Source organism: Sinohyriopsis cumingii, chromosome 2 (genome assembly GCF_028554795.1).
Source record: "Sinohyriopsis cumingii isolate HCF-2022 chromosome 2, ASM2855479v2, whole genome shotgun sequence".
Lineage (NCBI taxonomy): Eukaryota > Metazoa > Mollusca > Bivalvia > Unionida > Unionidae > Sinohyriopsis > Sinohyriopsis cumingii.
The window spans coordinates 36,425,401-36,446,353 of record NC_142962.1 but is presented as its reverse complement, the minus strand read 5'-3'; the positions used below and the strand labels follow the sequence as shown (position 1 = coordinate 36,446,353).

The window sequence follows — 20,953 nt, the reverse complement described above, 5'->3', positions numbered from 1 at the left end:
ATACTCGGTCAAAGCCCTACGCTGGTTACATTACTTGTGCGACAAGGAAGACAAATGGATTCAGCATGCAAGCAACGGAGGGGGTGAAAAGACCATCGGAACGTATTCGGTCGAAGGCTGGGATTTAGAAAACCCCAAGATCGTGTACGAGTTTAATGGTTGCTTATTTCACGGATGTCCCGTCTGTTACCCTGATCGTAGCACTAAAAATCAGTTTTTACAACGAACCATGGAAGACTTGTACCAGGACACTTGCCAGCGACGCCTAAAGTTAGAACAGCAAGGATACCAAGTGGTGGAAATGTGGGAACACGAGTACGATCACCGTTTGAAAACCGTTCCCGAATTTAACGTGGAAAGTCACCAGTTCATGGATCCGCTGAACCCGAAGGATAGTTTGTACGGAGGAAGGACCAATGCCACCTGTTTGCTGTACCAAGCCGACGAAGAGAAAGGAGAAGAAATCAAATACTTGGACGTGTGTTCGCTGTATCCCTACGTGTGCAAATATTGTCGCTTTCCTACAGGGCACCCACAATTGCTGACGGAACACATCGACCTGAAAAACATTCGACAATACGAAGGTCTGATCAAGTGTAAAGTTTTACCGCCCACGGACTTGTACCATCCCGTGTTACCTAACCATTGCCAAGGCAAAGTGATGTTTCCTTTCTGCCGTACTTGTGCCGAAATGTGCAACCAAGACCAGCCTTGCCATCACACCCAAGAAGAACGGGAATTGACGGGGACGTGGGTTAGCGTGGAATTGTTCAAAGCTCTAGACATGGGATACCAACTGTTAGAAGTGTACGAAATTTGCCACTTTCCCAAGACACAACAATACCACAAGGGTGACCCCAGTCAGAAAGGCATTTTCGCCGACTACGTGGATGCCTTTTTGAAACTGAAGCAAGAAGCCAGCGGCTATCCTTCCTGGTGTCACACTCCCGAAGACGAAAAGACATTCAAAGAGAAATACTATGAACAAGAAGGCATCACTTTAGATCATATCGAGAAAAACGAAGGCAGGCGATCGTTTGCCAAAGTGATGTTAAATTGCTTGTGGGGTAAAATGGCACAACGACCGTGTTTACCCAAGACGGAATATTTGACAGAACCTTCCCGCTACTTCCAGATGATTCACGACAAAACCAAATACATGAAACACGTGGACGTCGTTCGCGAGGATTTGATCTTGGTCAATTACGAAGAAGATCTGGACTTTGTACAAGACGACCCTTTTGGAAATGTCATCATTGCGGCTTACGTGACAGCCCATGCTCGCTTAAAATTGTACGAAGCTTTAGAACTGTTAGGGGAACGCGTCCTGTACTTTGACACGGACAGTTGCATTTACATCCATCACCCGAGTCAACAGCACCCTGACATCGAAGGAGACCGTTTAGGAGCCTGGACAGACGAGCATCCCGACGACAAGATTCTAAGTTTCGTCAGTGGCGGTCCCAAAAATTACGGCTACGAATACCGGGACAAACAAGGAGAAGTGCACACGACGTGCAAAGTGAAAGGACTGACTCTGAATCATCGTACCAGTCGTGTGGTCAACTTTGGGGTATTGAAAGAAGCCTTGCAATCGGGAAAGGATGGAAACTTTAAAGTGACCACCTATCAACCAAACAAGATTGTACGTTTACCCACTCACCACATCGTCAGTCGACCCTTGGAAAAAGTCTATCAAATCGTGTACCAGAAGCGAGTGCGACTACCCAACCACTTTACTTTGCCGTATGGACACGTTGGTATAAAACATTGGTTGTAAGAGGATAGTCACCCACTAGAAGGATGACTTCGCCACAGCAAGAATCGAGTGAGAAACCCGACGAGAACTGTACGATGCTGTACGTCGTGACCTTAACGATGCCGAAAAGCATCAACGGAACTTTAGTGTCACTACCCCTATCATGGAAAGTGATGCTGTGCGTGTCAAACCGGAGGGATGCGAAAGCGATGCCGCTCGTCCTCTTGGACATTTTACTGGGTTTCGTTTTAAAGGGGAATGTTCACCTTCACGTCTACCCCCCTACGGATGTCATCCAGCCCTGAGCAAACTCCTGTTCATGTCACCCAACCCTCATCGAAACGAACCTGTGAAAGACGAATATTCGTTTCCTGTGCGTTTGTCGGAATACTGCGACTTTGAAAATCGTCTTCAATCGTTCAAAGGAAAATGGCCTAAGTATCTGGGAGGACCGACCCCCGAAGAATTAGCCAGAGCCGGATTTTTCTACTTGGGCGAAGGAGATAAAGTCAAGTGCTTCAGTTGCGGTGTGTCACTTCACCACTGGGAACCGCAAGATTCGGCCTACGTAGAACATGCTGGATGGTCACCGAATTGTCATTACTTACCCTTAGTGGGACCGAGACACTGAAGTAACTTACCATAATCTGTTCATGGATACTTTACACGAGAACATTCGTGCTTTGCCTGTGGAGTTGAGAGAACGCATTTACCGAGAACTGATCAAAATACAAGTGAAACACAAACGCAAAGTTATTCAACCGTTTTTAAATTATGCTCTGTTCCAAAGTATAAGAAGACTGATTATGAGTGGATATTACATCAGGCACAAAGGTAAACGAGGCTATTGGCCACCACCGAAGGATTCCAAAAACAGTGTATATACTTATGGATACTTTACAAGAGAACATTTTGGGCTTGCCTGAGGAGTTGCGAGAAAGGATTTACCGAGAGCTGGTGAAAATACAAATCAAACGTAAAGAACAATTGCATCCGTTACGTCACCAGATCTTTAACCACTGGTACCTGAATGGTATAAGAGGACTGATTCGTTAGAAATTGTTTCAGTGGTCAGACCTTGTTAGTGAGTTAGTGAATGAACGAAATGTTCATCATTTTGGTTACTTCGAGATTCACCTAGAGCAACGTATTGAGGAAGACGAGTTAAAGGATTACCAACATATGTTACGTGGAATCTGCTTAGTAGAAGAGAAAACTTCTAACCGAAGTTTGAACTGTAGGTTACAGTATTCTAGATTTCCTACTGGAGAACGAAGATGTCTGGGTAGAATGTACGTGTATTGCTTCCGAAAAAAAGAGAGCATAAAAACAGGAATCCATGCCACGGCTTATGTCACAAGTGATTGAACAGATTCCGTGGAAGGAACTCAATGACCATATTCAAACCGTGGATCATTACCATCGATTATTACAAGAACTTTATCCATTCAATTTGGATCGACAAGTGGTGTGTGTCTTAGTGACTTGTTTTCTGGGATTTCGTTTACCAGCTGATTCCTTGTGGACTCTTTACGATTAGTACTTACCATACCCCCATGGCCTTAAATGGTCACGAAAAATTCCTTTTCCTCAAAGCCTTGCGTTTTCATCTGGATACTTCTCGACCTCAACAGGAAAAAAAGATTCGTCAACTTTTAGCTACCGAAGACGTGTATGACGATGTGTGTATCGCTTGTGACTTACACCCCCATTGGACAGATGTTCGCGACTGGAAAAAGGGGGGTTTTGAGGCTTGGACCCAAGAAGTGGCTCAGTATGCACAAGAGTTGTTCAAGGAAAAAAGTTACTTTTCAACCTGTGTTAGTGACAGTGCCAGAAGAACCCGTCACCGAGAACAACCACTCGCTTCAGGACAGGACTGTCATGGACATTCCTGAAAGGTCATTCCGGGAGGACACTTGTGTCACAATACCTCATGTAGAGACTGTAAGAACATTACACACTGTCCCTAGGACATCTTGGTTACCCAAAACATGTTGTACAGAGACTTGTTTATATTCCACTTTGATCGTTTTGATGTGTTTTTTATTCCTGTACATAACTATTTAGCATTTATGTATTTTTGTCTTTCTTGTTGTTCATATTTGAAACATTTAATAAACGTGTTCTGAAAAAAGTATATAAACTCTTGTCTTGTTTGTTTTCGTGTCACAAGTGACATTTCTCACACTATGGCTTCCTCTGTTGTCTCTGCTCCCTCTTCCTCTACTGTCAAAGTCATCGACGAACACTTAGATCGTGCCAGTTGAGAGGCTTTGTATCTTCGCCATCCCTTTAACATGCTCATTGCTGGACCTAGCGGTTCATGCAAAACCGAATTCGTCAAACGTTTGATGGAACATAAACATCATTTGATCGATCGGCCACATCAACGGATCGTGTGGTGTTACAAAGAGTGGCAATCGGCGTACAGCCTCTTGCGAGAAAGTCAAGGCGATTCCATCGTGTTTGTGGAAGGCATTCCTAGAGAAGACGACGGCATCGTCTCTGACTCCCGTCAAACCCATTTGGTCATTTTCGACGACATGTTAGGAGAAGACGAAGAAGAAATTAAACTGTGGTTCACGCGCAAAGGGCATCACCGTAATGCCAGTGTCGTTTACATCACCCAAAATTTGTTTCAACAAAGTAAAGCCCATCGCACCATCAGTCTCAATGCGTATTACGTGGTCTTGTTTAAAAGCCCTCGAGATAAATCGCAAGTGCAAGTCTTAGCCAAACAGTTAGGAACGCCTTGGCTGACTCAGGCGTACGACGATGCCACTCAAACACCACACGCCTATTTACTCGTCGATTTGAAACCGACGACCCCCGAGGATTTGCGATTTCGTACCCACTTGTTTCACCACTGGTGCCAAGACCGAGGGCCTGTCCTGTACACGTCTCCGTCCTCGACTTAATTTCACTCCACAAAAAAAAATCTATAAAAACCTCAGACCCTTTTCGTCTGTCTCACACAACGTCAACATGACGTCCCTTCAGTCGCATCTTCCCGTCAAATTGATTCGTGCCTTGTATGGCATCAGTCGAGAAAAAAATCCACAAATACGAGCTCGTATCTTAGAAGCTAGTCTCAAAGAAGTCTTACGATGGTTCACGGTGACGGCACGTCAATTACTCCAAGGAATCATTCAGATTCCTCATCAAACCAAACGCTTTTTTGATCGAAACAAAGTCGCTTTGGTCCAACTGGCCGATCCCCGCATCGACACTCAAACCAAAAAACAAATCATTTTGAAACCTGGAGAGAGCGGTACTCTAGGAGGGGTCATCATTCGCTCTCTCTTAAGATGGGATCCTAATGCCCCCAAACTTCTCCCCAAGAAAAAAGTCAAACGAAGCCCCAAGAAGAAGAAGAAAAAAGACCAGGTCCCCAAGAATAACTTCTCCAGTGGCGGGACCCTCCTCTGACCAGACACCACCCCGGAAAATGAAAAGAAGCCCCCAGAAAAAGAAACAGACAAAAAGTCCCCAAAAAAAGAAAAGTCCACAGAAGAAAACTAGTCGCAAGAGAGGCACTTCGGCCAGGACGCAACTTTACACTCGCACACCACGACCTGCCACGGCGGTGACCGCGTCTCCGGCAGCCTCACGTTCATCCACTTCTCCGTTGATGACACCAAGAACTGAAGAGTGCTTGGAGACGTTGATCACACCAAGAACTTCTCCGTTGATGACCCCCAAAAGAACTTCCCCAGTGGCAGGACCCTCCGATTTAGTGGAAGTGGCTGCTGCTCACAAAGTACCTTCTCCCAAAATCAAAGTCCAAGAAAGATCGGGCATGTTACAAAGTTTACTGGATTTGTCCAAGCAAGAACTGGCTCGATTTAGTCCGTTCCGTACCCCTGCACGACGTGTCATGCCTGTTCTCAAACTGATACGACGTAAAGACAACCAGTGGCGACGCGATCCAGTATAAAAAAGGCCTGTGACCAAGTCAGGGTATCAGTGTTTTTTTGGTGCTCCTGAAGACTCAAAGATGTCACCCTCCAGAAAACCCCAAGGAAAGAAAAGGAAAGGACTACCACCACGTTTAGTCAAACATGGGGACATGTTATCTGTCCTGTCCAAAGCTTCTCCACCTCTACGAAAAAAACTCATCCAATCGGCCTCCAAAGAGGTCATCGATACCGTGTGCGAACGTTGTTTGAACGTCTTGAAAGGCACGATCCCTTTGTCCAAACACCAGAAACAATGCTTAGGCAAACATCGTCACGTTATTCGCCAAATGGTTCAAAAGAAAATTCCCATTCGTCAAAAGAAGAAGATGTTGGTCCAACGTGGAGACATTTTACCCCTCTTGTTAGGTCCCTTACTGAAAGGAGTCTTGGGAACCATGTTGGGAGGACTGGTGGGAGCAAGATAAAAAGGCCCTCGGAAGTCCCAAGATCTCAGAATCGACCCCTGACAAACCCATGGAAGGACGAAAACTAGCTTTAGTGCCTTACAAACGATGGATGGAATACCATCGTTGGCATGAACAACGCACCCCGCATTTACCTCCCAATCCCCATTTGAGCGAGATGTCCCAGTTACAACACGAATTGCAGTCCTTGATGGATCGCCAAGATTTGTCCGAAACAGAAAAATCGCAAAAGTACGGTCAACTCTTGCAACGACTGTAACTCTTTCACCAGAAAGCTTTAGACGAAACAGCTCTACCCACTCTGAAAGATTTTAAGACCTTGATGAAAAGTCCAGCACCATCACCAGTACCAGTACCAGTACCAGTGACCAAGACAGAAAAAGGAGAAGAAGAAGAAAGGTTTCAAACTCCACCAGAAAAAGTACGCAAGTTGACAACACCACCTACCTCCAGAATTGGATGGATTAAAAAGATGATGGCCACCCCTTCTTCATCACAAGAGAAAAAGAAAGTGAAGACAGAAGTGAAACAAGAACCGATATCCCCCGCTCAGACATCCTCCTCTTCAACACCTATTGCCGGTCGCACACGCAAAGCATTGCAATCCAAGAAAATACCACAAGAGAAACAGAGTAGCATCCTCCAAGAGTGGGTGTCTTATTAACACACCAACCAACACAAAAAAATGGAAAAAGTCTTATCCATCATTTACTACGATCCCTCTTTTCCTGCAGGTTATGCAGGAGTTCAAAAATTGTATCGTGCTGCCAAAACTCGACTGAAAAGTCTCCGTTTACCTCAAGTGCAACGATGCTTACAAGAACAAGCTACCTACACTTTACACAAACCCATTCGACGCAAGTTTGCCAGAAGTCGCACCCGAGTGGAAGGCATCGATCATCAATGGCAAGCCGATTTAGCCGATGTCTCTCATTTGGTCAGCTACAATCGTGGCTACAAATATTTGTTTTGTGTCATCGACGTCTTTTCCAAATTTGCCTGGGTCGTGCCCTTGACTTCCAAATCGAGCAGCGAGTTAGTGCGAGCCCTGCAACGGGTGTTGAAACAAAGCGGTCGTCACCCTCTTCGATGGCAAACGGACAAAGGCACCGAATTTCTGAACCAAGCTTTCCAAAAAGAATTAAAGAAACGTGACATTCATTTATTTTCCACCGAGAATCCCGAAACCAAAGCCAGCATCGTGGAACGTTTTCAACGCACTTTGAAAGAACGCATGTGGAAATATTTTACGCATCACCACACTCTGAAGTACATCGACATCTTACCGCACCTGGTGCAAGCGTACAACCAATCTTACCATCGAAGCATCGGACGTGCCCCGCAAGAAGTGACTCCCGAGAACGAAGTGCTGGTGTTTGAGCGCCTGTTTGGTACGTCCCCGACGAGGGCTGTCCCCAAGAAAAGTGGAGAGTTGGTCGTAGGAGATTGGGTGCGCATTGGCAAAACCAAACGCACTTTCGACAAAGGTTACTTACCTAACTGGACGACCGAATTGATTCGCGTCACTGGACGAGTGCATGGCCGTCATCCTGCCGTCTATAAATTGGAAGACATGAACGGAGAAGTGCTCAAAGGAACGTTTTATTTGCCCGAGTTACAACGTGTCACCAAAAAAGAAGACGACGTGTACGACATCGAAAGCATTCTCGAACGCAGAACCCGTAAAGTGGGCAAACGACGTGTCAAAGAAGTCAAAGTACGTTGGAAAGGATATCCACCCAGTTTTGATTCTTGGATCGACGCTTCGCAAGTCATCGACTATAAAAAGAAGTGACCATCATGCCCTTTCACACAGACGCAGCTACGTCGACCACTCCTTCACCTAGTTCTTCTGTGCAAGATTTACAAAAACAACCCTTGTGGGTGTGGTGTGGAGAACGTGTGCCTAAAACGCAAATCGTCTTTTTCTGTCAAATCTTCGTGGTGTATTGTGTCATCGGAGCAGCCATTGCCAATTTGAGTTTGCAACAAGGAGACAAACAATTGTGGACCATTTTATTGAGCAATTGCATCGGTTACCTGCTTCCCAATCCCTCCCTGAAATTCTCCTCGAAGGGGAACCACGGGAACCTTGTGTCCAGTGCCAGTGCCAGTCACCACTCCAATAACAACCAGAACCCCATTTTGGGCGGAGACACGTCTCTGACGTCCAGTAACCCCTCGGACAGCCACAGAACTCTGGAATTATGAGTCACCAAAACCAATTTTACTTAACCTTACCCAGTGATAGTTCATGGAGGTGTTTCCCCACAACACGTTGTGCTGTTACACGGCCAAATTACCTCAGGCCATCCCCTTAGATCACGAAGCCCATTGGGAAGTGGCTTTGGTAGAAATCATTCACCCGACCCAAGTCCTCAATGTCCTTCCTAATCAAAATGTTTTTGATGTGGAAGTTCATGACGAGCAAGTGCAAAAGTACTTGGATAAGAATGTCAAATATGACAAGAAAACCTATAATGACAAAACTCAAACGTTGACCTACCACTTGTTTATTCCCCCAGGCTATTATTTTAGTGGTCAACATTTGGTCAGCACCATTACCTCCAGGTTTAATGTCGTGTTTCTGAAAGCTTTGGAAAGTGCCCAAAAAAGTGTCACCATGGAGTTCCACAAAGCAGCTCGTCGCTTCTTGATGAAATCTGACCGGAGTAAAATCGTGTCCATTTTATTATGTCCTGAATTGTTTGACATGTTGGGCGGAGACATGGACATGAGAATGGCCATGCTCAAGAAAAACGAATTACCAGTCATTTACGACAACGAGTCTTTTAGCAAGTTATTTCGTGCCCCGGTAGAACTGAACCAAGGACTGAATTTGATGTTTGTGTACTCCGATGTGGTGGAGTACAACGTGGTGGGACACGCCTCCGTACCGTTACTGCGTGTCATTCCTTTCAAAGTGGATTCTGCCACGAATGCTGACGAGGAAGGTGGAAACACTTATCACGTCCACCGCGAATTTGTCCATCCTCACTATTTGCCTGTCAGTAAGTCGTATTTGGACACGGTCAACATTGCTATAAAAGGAGATCTGGGACAAAATATTCCATTCACCAAAGGAAACGTCACGGTGAAACTCCATTTTCGAAAACGATTTTCTCACGATTCGTAAGTCATGTATCCAGTGTACCGAGGGGTTGCTCGACAGCGAGGACACGGTTAAGGAGATATGTTAAAATCGGCTTTTCGTTCGGTGGCTCCGGTGTTGAAACCGATGGTGACACGCGGATTGCACGCCTTGAAAGATGCGGCACTGACGCAAGGCAAAGAATTTCTCCAAAATGTCATCATCGACAAACAAAATCCTAAAGAAGCCTTCATGAGGGCTTGCAAAACTGTCTTGCTGCAAACGGGCAAAGACCTTTTGGGCCGCCGAGAAACACATATAAATTCCCTGCACGCTACCGAGTCAGGCATTCAGCAAGGACAAGGCAGAAAGAGACGACGAAGAAAACACCCTTTCACCAGACTTCACACTTCTAAAGCGAGAAAGGCCAAGAAAAGAAGAACCGTTCGAGACTTAGACGTTTTCGATTATTGAAAAAGAGAAAAAAATGACGCACCGAGAGTCTTGTGCTTGTTCCAAGTCGGAACTGGATCTGTTTGCCATGCCCCCCACCATGATGACGATGCAAGAATCTCAGTGGGTCGAATTTCATCCCACAGTATTCGTCGTTCAAACCATTCTACAGAGAAGATGGCTTCAAACCACCTCGATAAAATGCAAACATTACAAGACGTCCTGGACAATTTGGGCATGATGGAACAAATGCTAGTGAGACTAAATGAAGACCACTGTTCTTATAGTCCCCATCGAGTAAAGATGGAGATTAATAACTTAAGAAAAGTAAAGGACATGATAAGTGGTGTGATGAAAGAAATAAAGGAGGAGAAGGAGGATGAAGAGGAAAGGATAAGGATAAGAGTATGGAATGAAAAAATTGAAAAAGAAGAAGAAAATGAGAAGAGGAAGAAAGAAGAGGAGGAGAAGAAGAAAGAAGAGAAAAAAAAGGAAGAAAAGAAGAGAAAGAGTGTAGGAGAGAAAATAAGAAGTTGGTGGAGAAAAAGAAGAAATTAGAAGCAGAAGAAACCCAAAGGCCCTTTTCAGGGCCACCCACATTTCTCGAAAAGAGAATGACTTTCGATTGCCTACCCTTTTTTTTATTTTTTTATTTTTTATTTTTCTTTTTAAAAAAAATCCCATGTTCAATTTCCCTTGTCGCTAGACAGACCCACACTATAGTTCCATGTTAAATTCCCCTTGTCGCTAGAGTGACCCAACAATTTTCCCCATGTTAATTTCCCTTGTCGCTCAACAGACCCACGATTTATTCCCATGTTAATTTCCCTTGTCGCTAGAGTGACCCACGAATTTTCCCCATGTTAAATTTCCATTGTCGCTAGAGTGACCCGGGGGGGGTCTGTAATGCTAATTCCCATTGTCGCTAGGGTGACCCCATTCACTACTAAGATTTTACCCATCCTCGGAAAATTCCGAGGGGGGGGGGAACTCTGAGAGAAACATGTTTGATTTTATTAAACAAATAGGTGAAAACGATCCCGTGTCAGTGTGGTTATTTTCGAGTTCAGATAATGAAAAATATAATCAATTTGTACGCGTTAACGGTGAAATATACCGTAAAGAATCTCTTCATGAAACAATGAGAAAACTTGCTCAGAGATACTCAAAAGATACTGACCGATTACTAACTAGTTGTTTCACCACCTTTTGTTGGACCATCTCCACATTTATGGTTAAAAGATTTTGTTGATTATTACGAGGAGATAACTGATGATTATAGAGCGCTTGATGCAGAATTAAACGAGTTTAGGAAATTAATCAGACTACAACCGAATAAAATTCATTGTGAAATAATGCATAAAATAATTTCAGAGATTTCAATGAGCGACTTCCTGCAAACGTGGAGACCAAACGACTTGATAGTGGCAAGTAGAAAGATAGTCAGAGACACACTTCAACAGCGGTTGTTTCAGTTACAACGAGAAAAGTTTCCGACGCTGCCAGTGCCGTTGTGTTATCGACCAGCTGATACGCGACGGCAAAATATTGACGTTGATATACCAGGACAGACCGAAAAACAAAATCTCGTATTAAATGATATTGTCGCAGTTGATATCAATGTTGTTGAAGATGCACTGCGCGCTGATAAATCCCTGTGGACGCTAGGCTAAGAAATGACGATACATTCATCTCAAGGACTGACTATCTCTGATACAGTTGTTTGGATCGTTGATGATCGAATCGAGTAGTCAAACTTAGTTTACTTGGCTGTGTCCAGAGTCAGAAGAATATTTCAACTGCGGAGAATTGTCTTGGACGAGTCAATGGCTGATGAAATTAATAATGAAAACAACAATGATATAATAAGAAAAAAATTAGCCGGTTATAAACAGAGTGACAAAAAAAAAAAAATCGAGAATTTGATCTTGATGTTGAATTTATCATGACACTGAAACAACAGCAGAATAATCACTGTGCGAACTGTAATTGTATAATGTTGTGGCAGTATTTGAGTAATAATCCAAGACAATTCACCGTAGATAGAAAGGATAATCGTCTTGGTCGTACACGCGAAAATGTGACGCTGACCTGTCTTGAGTGTAATCGACGTCAGGGTGCTGGCACCCTTGGTGCTAGTTAAGTGATCTGGGCGGTAATTGTGTGTCTTCGGGAATTACTTGTAATTGTTCACGTCTGAATCCACGTTGAGGAGCAATTGAATCCAGCCTGTAGATTGCTGGTCTACCAGTAGATCAAGTTATGTTAGATATCTTGTGTGTGGTAATACTCCAAATAGGATCAGTCGCTCTATTTGTACCCTTTTCAAGTTCACCTGGTTCATATAAATATCTCACAGTTACATCACCCAGTATTGCTTGTGCTGAAAAATCACGTCGTTGTGGTATATTTTATTTGGTAATTGCGTTAATAGGTTTCATGTTGATTGTTCGAGTTATTTCATTATTTAATGCAGCTATCACACTTGGTAATCTTGCAACCCATTCGCGTGATCTCTTGTCCTGAATGAATTCCTTCGCGTATTGATATCCAAATAACCGCTCAGCAAGTGTTCGATTAAATCGCTCAACAATTGCCTGATGACGGTGAATTTCAGGATCTCCTCGTCTGATGTTGACGTTATGTTGCTTCACCAGCGATGATACTGCACCCTGAAATTCTTTGCCAGGATCAACTTGTAACAACTGTGGCCGTTGTAGAGGTCCTCGTTGATAAATTCGTTCAAACGCTGAAGCAACCTCAGTTGCTGTCTTAGTCGTTAACGGTTCTGCATCTTTGTATCTAATTGCAACATCAACTACAGTTAACGCGTATTTATATGTTATTTGACGTCTTCGGATTGTAATAGTATCATGTGGCAGAAATAATATATCAGCCTGATGAACTTCATTAGGAACACTAACATCAAAATGTGCAAAGTGAATTTGTTTAGGCGGTGGTTGGTAAATTTGCCATATTGCCTGTTTGGATAACCACATTTTAGCAGTAACGCGTGTAACTTTTGCTACTTCAGCGAGTTTACTAATTGCTGCGCTACCCCTCCAGTATCCTCTTGGGGAATAATAAATTGACTCCATTATAATTAATTACCAGCACCTAGCGCTAATTTACCTTTCATTGCGGATTTTATTAACCAACTAGCTAATTTTTCCTTGAGAGATTTATCAGTGATGGAAATTAGCGCGTGAATTAATTTCACATCCGCGAGATGCCTATCTTGTAGATTTTTACTTTTATAAGCTTCATCATGCGCATGACACGCCTTATCAATAGCGTTTATCGGATACTCACCTGGTTTTGGTTGATCTTGGTCATCAAGTCTATCAAGTCTGGTTCCAGGACCGCAGTAATTATATCCTGGGAGGTGTTTTTCTCCTGGATATTTAGCCCACGGAGTTCCAGATAGTTTTGTTAATTTTGCTGCAATATCACCCCCGTGTTGCTTTTTTTTTTACTTGACTTTGGCTTTGACTTTGGCTTTGACTTTGGCTTTGGTTTTGGCTTTTGCTTTGGTTTTTCACCTGATTTGGGAATAAATTTAAATTTCTTTGTACCGCATCGTTCACACTTGCCCGTAAGCGCTGATCTGTTATTTTCTGTTGTAATAGTTGTTAGATCACTTGCTGGGGTGCGCGTCCTGCATTTCACGCAATATAAATCCATAAGTATTTTATATATAACATAAATGTAATTGATTTTTCTGCAACACGAAAGCAAGAACCAGTCAAGCATCATGCTGCGTTGCCAAATTCTGTTCGTATGATCATAATTGGACCATCTGGATCGGGTAAGACACAATTGCTTCTTAACCTGATAATGAGATGGCTCAAGTGGGATAAGTTATATTTGGTAGCACCTTCAGTTGATGATCAACGATGCTACGATATGATAAAGGATTTTAATGAAAGTGCAAAATCGTCAAATGAGAGCTGAGATGATGTTGCTGAATTTATAACTGACATTAATGAAGCGCCAAGTATTGAAGATATTGATGGATTTATTAATAATTTAGTTGTTTACGATGATGTAATGTTGGATAAACAATCAAATCCAGCTAGGATATTTTCCAGAGGTAGAAACAAAAACACAGATGTAATTTATGTAACCCAACTGTATACACAAATTCCTAAAGTGATCAGGGATAACTGTAATATTCTTACTGTGTTTAACGGAGTTGATACTCACAAGTTACGAAATATTCATCAGACCTGGTGTAGCGGTGACATGGACATGAATAAGTTTAGAAATTTCTTTAGTCGGGCTCAATTAACCCCACACGGATTCATAACAATGAAACTACACGATCCTAGAACAAGGTATCGAATCGGGTTAGATAAAATTTTTAATTCATAGCAGCAGGGAGGGCGACGACAACGAATTGGTTCATTTTTTTTTTTTTTTAATCGAAGCACCATTAATGGGTTTTTCAACCAGAAACCGTATTTGGACTAACTCAGGAGGACCTCCCAAAGAGGCTTATCTCTCCGAGAGTTCCTCTTGAAACGTAGTCGACGTTATTTCCGGTTGAAACCCCTCCTTGTGGAGGGTTTATTTCGACATTTGGAACCTTCTAAATTTTGTAGGATTCACCCTCCCTGCTGCTCAACATTCTCTCCATTATGCGTGTTTCAAATGCAAACAACTTCACCTTACACACGTCACTATCTCAAAAGTGCTCTATAACTGGTAAGCGCGCCTTAATGAGCATCTGATCTAGAGAATTGTGACATTACATCGATGACGTCATCATCTACAACGACACCTGGAAAGATCACTTGGAAACCATTCAGAAATTCTTTGACTCAGTGATGCAAATCTGACAAATAATTTTAAGTTAAATGAGTTTTGCACGCTTGTGTTACATTTTTTTGATATATTACGTGACACTGTCAAGTTAAACCTGTAGATGTCAAGGTCAAGGTTATGTCCTAATTTCCAGTGTCTATCAGTGAAAATTAAAGATGTTTACTTTCACATGCAACACTTATAGCTTTCATAATGCCTCTCATAATGTTTCGTGTAATTTAGCTAGCGCACTTTGTTATTTGTCTACGTATCCTAATTTAAAATGTGTATAATTTTATCACCAGGTATTTTAATGTATCTTGCTTGCAAACTTTTTTTTTGGGGGGGGGGCCTTCAAATTGGTTTTATTCCGATTTAGAAGAAAGGGAGTGAACACTACTTATTTATCATTTCTAATTTCTAATTACTTTGTTGTTGTTATTGTTGTTATCGTTCTTGTTCTTGTTGTTGTTACTGATGATTATGATGAAAAATGATGATGTTATCAAAAGCGGTAGAGGAGCTACCAAAATCATCATCATCATCATCATCATCATCATCAATATTGTACAATTAGTCGCTTATATATGTCATGTGTGTTGTGATCCCTGGACAATAATCGACCTTTCAGAAAGTCAGTATTCACCCTGGATAATTTTCCAGACTATAAGAACTTACTGGTTTACTTACAACCAATAACTAGTACGTGGAAGTAGACATGCATGCGTGTCTTTTGATGTTAATAGGTGCGGAACATTCTATCTGCAGAGTGCTAGTAATATAATTTTGTGCACATGCCAGATTTCAACAATAAATAATTATAATAGTATATGACACAGAGATCTTTTTCGATACACGTACATGAGTTTATTTAGTTATTTGGGTGCTTCATCGAGTTGTCACAGGCTGAAGACAAAAATATGAAACTTATGCAATGGCCTCTACGCCTGTGGTTCTCAGAGTGGGCGATACAGCCCTCTGGGGGCGGGGCGGGGGGATTACGGGGGGGGGGGGCGCTAATACGCATGGGGGAAATGGGGCGGTGATGGGCCCCTCTTAGCGCGATGATTTATTGTCTTATTATTTTCCTTAGCTGGTCGTGTAAAACCGCTATTCTGAATACTACTTTTACGGGGTAAAATGGGGATGAGATTATGGACCGAAAAAGTTATTCTTAATTTAAAGCTACATCAATAATCTCACAAAATATAAAAAGAGATTGTAGATCTGGAACAAATAATGTCGTTCTAAAACTATGACCAATTTATATGTTATTCGAAATCTTTATATTTTCCACTAATACGCTATCGATTTCCTATATCTGATATTCATTTCAGGGCCACCACTCATTGTCCGTACACGCTTATAAGCCTAGTGCAGCTCCAAACTGGCATACCGAGATCGGCCGCTGTATAATACGTTTGCAGATCTGGATCTATGCAGTTTGTTAGGATTCAGTAGAAAAAAATTATATAGACCCTGATCAACCGGCGCATTACGCTTTATGTTGTTCACAGTTACACAGGACTTATAAGCCAGTACATATGATACTGCTCGCCAATATACGGGAATACGTCCTATAATTGTATTAACTATTCTGATGGCCCACAAACACAGGTTATGTCGTATAATTTTCAAAAGAGGCATGTTTTTCTTTCTCTCTCACCAAAGTCATTTAAAAGAAATTCTTTTCTGAAAATGTTTCCGAACAGTTGACTTGGCACAGAATACGATAAAAAAATGTTTCACTGGTGAGGACACGCATACAGATATACAAAATTAATTTAGTCGTATATTATGGATAAGAATGATTTCAAAATAAGAAATAAGTTATATTATCACCGTCCAAGGGTCATTTAATAAATATGTCATTCAATGAAAAAGCGCCAACGAAAAAACGCCCAGTGTAAATTACTTTTAAATGCGTTCATATCATACCACTCTTATATATGTATCACTTGTTCTTCCTGTTTGAATCTTCCTTCCAAAAGGAACTTTTGGATGATTCTAGCTTGCCGCTTGCGTTAAATGGCCTCAAATGCACGGATTTAGTCAAGTTTGACAGATACTTCTTTCCTAGCGTACTTGAATGATGGCCATGTTGTTGAAGCTGCTGCTGGGGTTGCTCTTGCTCCTCCATCGTTGGGTTGTTGAGACTGAGATGGTTTTCGAGCCGCTGCATCTGCTCCTGTAGCAATACGATCTGCGCCTGCTGAAAATTCAACTGTTTCTGCTGTGCACTGACTTGATTACTGGACTCATTTTTCTCAGAGCTGAGTCTGTAAATATCTTCCGCTTGCTTGCTTACTTGTTGCTTTAGCTTGTCATGTCCCTCTGCCATATCACGCTGATCTGAAACAAGCTTTTCTATCAAGTTTAATTTGTTGATAATTGTCTCCTCTTGTAAACTGATCTGTTTCTCTTGATGTTTTAGCTGCATTTTCAAATGTTCTAACTCTCTGTTTTTATCCGATAGTTCTGTTTCCAGATTCACTTTGTCTTTACTTGCCTTTTTCAACTGCTCGTTTTCAATCTGCAACTTCGTAACTTTGTCATGATACTTATTGTTCGTCTCTTTCAAGCTACCTATCGCCTTTTGGAGTTCCAAATACTTCCTTTGCATTGTTGCTAGGTCTTCATCCTTCAATCGAAGTTGCTCTCTCAAGCCTATTTTCTCTTGTCGTTCGCGAATCAATGCCTCCTTTGCAGTGTCTAAAGACTTCAAGACCTGTGTGAGTTGTTTTTCCAGTTCTGTCTGTCTCTCTATTATCAGAGTGAATTCCCTCTGGGAAGCCCTTGTCTCCTTCGACAAAGAGCTAATGGACATCTTGACGCCGCGGACTGCCAGATCGTCAGAAGCTTGTAGAAAAACTCCGCTCAGGTTCGACGCTTCCTGACCCTATATAATAAATGGATCGAGTTAGTAGTATATCTCTATGACATTTTTGGGCATAGATAGTGCAGTCATAATATGCTTGCTTCAAATGTATATAGTCCTGATGTTGGAAAAATGAGCAATCTATCATCAAAGACCACCCTACGAGAATCTCTGAGAAAATAAGTTGTGAAAAACCACTAACAATCAAAGTAAAATGCATGTAGAGTTTTACTTTTAACCTGTGACACTCTAAAATCAATACAGTTCATAGAATGTTATATACACTTTTAATATCTCTGACGTTCAACGCTGCTAAGAGCGGTTACCGTAAATGTATAAATCTCTGATTAAACGTCTATCATGTTTCATGAAAGACAATGATGCAAATGGCAATGGTTTCCTGTTGTTGTAGTTGAGTTTCCACACACTTAAACATACTGTATTGTCAATCTTATTTCCTGTACTTAAGTATCGGCTCTTTTTTTCTTGTTTACGTACATGCACGTATGTAAATATTTTACCGCAACACATCTCCTTAACTTAATTAGGAAAAAGTCTCATCAATGTGTGCGATACCCTCAACCATTTCTCTATACATGTCAAAACCCCAGAATAATGATACATTTCTCCACATACGTCGAAAACCTCAGAATCGAGATGCTACTTACTTGACTGATCAGAAGAAGAAAAATATTAAACCATGTTTCATTGTATTAAAGATGGTCTACTGGGATCTAATTAATGAGAAACTAAATTACCTTATTCTTTGCTTGAAACCCAACCGGCAATACCAGTCCATCTACAGAACAGAAATGGAGTGAATGAATACTATTCTGGCATGGAAATAAAACTCTGTATTATAATAATGTTAGTCAAATATGGAATATTTTACTTTATTGAATTTGTCCTCCTTGAATCACTCAACAAATCTCTATTGTTTATTTGCATTAAAGAATACTCTGACAAGTAAATTATCCTCAGATGTTCAACCTGAATTTCAGCATACAATTAACTTATATCCAGCTAGATTGCATTGTTTATTACTGAATCGTGCCAAATCATTGCCTATCAATTACATTTTGAGTCATTGTGTCGGATATTAGAGTGAGCATCGAAACTCGAATATGTAAGACTGGAAGAATATCCCATTATTGGATATAATTCCTTTTGATTTAAACCAAACAAAAATCACGACAGCAGAACCAAAATGAAGTATTCCCTGTATACACAGGCACGAAAGCAAATTAGCATTAAAAACTGGGTGACTCTTACAACCTATTATCTGTTTGTTTCTGTCTATAAAGGGACTGCGTTTGACTACTTGATCTGAAACTGGGTTTAAAATATATTTTAGCTGTAAAGACTCCTGAAGCAATTCAAACCACTAATATATCGATGACGATATACTATAACATTTAATGAAGACATGCCCATGCTTCTTACCAATTGATGAAAGAAGTTCTTCTCCATCTGTTGCAATGGTATCTAAAACGCTGGAATAACCCGTATCTCGCAGAACATCGCAAAACTGGGTGTACGCATTGGTTCCAGTTGACCTCACACGATTCAAGCAGAGTTCTATCCGAGCGCGCTCTGTCGTCTGCTTCAAGATTTCCTCTCTGTTACTGGGGTCGAGGACGCGTCTCTTTACCAGATTGTCTACTATGACGGCCACATTTAAGTCCTCTTTCATTGTCAGAAGATATCTAGGAAAATGTGGATGTAATGAGGAAGATGCGAATTTAACATAGCAGCCTGAAGATTCTTTTTTTCCCCCCAGATCTTTAATGAGAATTAGTTTAATATTGATTTTCCTCAATGATTGTGTTATTCGTTTGTTTGTTGGTTTAACAGTAGAAACATTTTTCCTTTGGTTCAATTCTTTACCAACAAGGATACACATTGTTTCATTCGGTGAAAGTTTTCTGTTTAAATAGCGCCATAGCTTTTTACATTATAAGAGTGTTAGCAGACGAACTACTTGTACAACTACACAAAGCTTTCAAGTCTACCTCATTCCATTGCACGGGTAGCTTACGAGGAACGGTGCATATTTGTTTTCTTATTTTGTTTTTTTTTTCTTTCATAAAGGTTTACCAAAATATGCTCAATGCCATATAAAAAGTATACATATCTAGGAATTATTTTGGCATGTGTTTCAAGTCCTAACATCATCTTCATATTAGCTTTTATGGCACCATGATTAAAGAAATCCAGTATAATCAGAAACTATACAGCACCGTTCAAGTTAAAGAAGTACTTGAATTATATCCGAAAAAAAATCAACCACAGACAGTTTCATTATCGGAAATGAGTTTTCTTTGTATGAATATTTGATACTAACCTCAGGAAATCCCATTCTCCACTGAAACCATCATCTTCCAGCTCGTCTTCGTCAATTTTAAACCGGACTTTCTTACCATCTGTGAATGATGATGTTGCCATTTTCTGCAGAGAATCATTAATATGTCATGTAAAAACAATCAGTTTATACAATCTGTATTAAATAAAATGTAAAATACAAAATTTGACGTAAATCACATCAGTAAATGCAGATAGGACCAGTGTTATCGACACAGAACTTAATCACATGCTCTAAGTCAGTTATCTGGGAATTTAACTTCATCATCGGAAATCAACGTAACCGTAAAGGAACCACAGTAATGAAACCCATTTTCAGCCAACCCCATTGTTATCAGAAACAATTTCAGTGTCACATATCTGCTCTTTTGTACAGTACTAAATTATTTTCTTTCCTTTTCCCTAAGACGTTTCCTCTAGTTCCTTACATTAATGTGGAAAAGTTCGGAATGTTTTAAACACATGATAATGAAAGTTACAATAAACACACGTGAATACAATGCTTCAACAGAAAACTGTAAAAGTCAAACGACCTCTTCAAGTCGTGGAAATCCGTAAAATCTGTATAAAATAGGTTAACAGAATTGTGGAAAATAAATATACCGAAAACAAAACGAGATAAACAAACTAAGGCAAAAGAGAAAAGGTAAACAAATATGAGACTTCAAATAATAACTAAGGGTCTTACCTTTAATTCTGTTACTCTTCAGCACTTTAGGATGGAAGTTTCAGAACCAATATTTATTATGATGCGTAATAGAGACAATAACTGTGCCACTTAAATTAATTCAGTTATACGCAGTTTATTATTATTATACCCATTGTTCAGACCGAAAGATAACACCACTGATAACGAAAAATTTAGACAAAGCCTTGCCTTAACATGAAATTACAGTTTTCGAACTATTATAATGAACCATTGAAAAAAGCTATTGATTTGCGCGGGTATTTCTTTGTGTCAAACAGTTTATTCATCCTTGCTTCAGGAACCTTTGCCGTTGATAGTATCAGTTTTACAGATTCTAATCAATGCATACAATAATCATCGACCTGTATTATCGGGTCAGATTTAATGTGCTCAGTATTTCGTGGCTTTACAGACAGATTTTGTTCAGGCCGCAGGAGATATCAGACATCAAGGTTCTGGGTAGCTGAATATCTTGGCACAAAATGCTGCTCTGTAATTTGCCTACCGGTACATGCATATATATGTAATGA

General features: G+C 41.1%; 1 protein-coding gene across 1 annotated transcript; it reads right to left on the bottom strand.

Annotated features, from left to right (window-relative positions):
- Positions 1 to 13,690: 13,690 nt before the first annotated feature.
- Positions 13,691 to 20,533, bottom strand: LOC149804633 (uncharacterized). The gene is made up of 5 exons (XM_089942742.1): positions 20,424 to 20,533; positions 19,719 to 19,822; positions 18,818 to 19,080; positions 18,133 to 18,173; positions 13,691 to 17,395 (listed from the first exon to the last, which is right to left on the bottom strand). Exons 2-5 carry the CDS (start codon positions 19,817 to 19,819, stop codon positions 16,451 to 16,453), a joined length of 1,350 nt encoding a protein of 449 aa, XP_089798868.1. The 5' UTR covers positions 19,820 to 19,822; positions 20,424 to 20,533; the 3' UTR covers positions 13,691 to 16,450.
- Between the last annotated feature and the right edge of the window lie 420 nt (positions 20,534 to 20,953).

Coding starts and splice junctions, on each gene's coding strand:
- LOC149804633 (XM_089942742.1), bottom strand. CDS start 19,819: ATGGCAACATCATCATTCACAGATGGTAAGAAAGTCCGGTTTAAAATT. Junction 19,081..19,718: donor GGAGAATGGGATTTCCTGAG/GTTAGTATCAAA, acceptor ACATTTTCCTAG/ATATCTTCTGACAATGAAAG. Junction 17,396..18,132: donor GGTTTCAAGCAAAGAATAAG/GTAATTTAGTTT, acceptor TTTATTATATAG/GGTCAGGAAGCGTCGAACCT.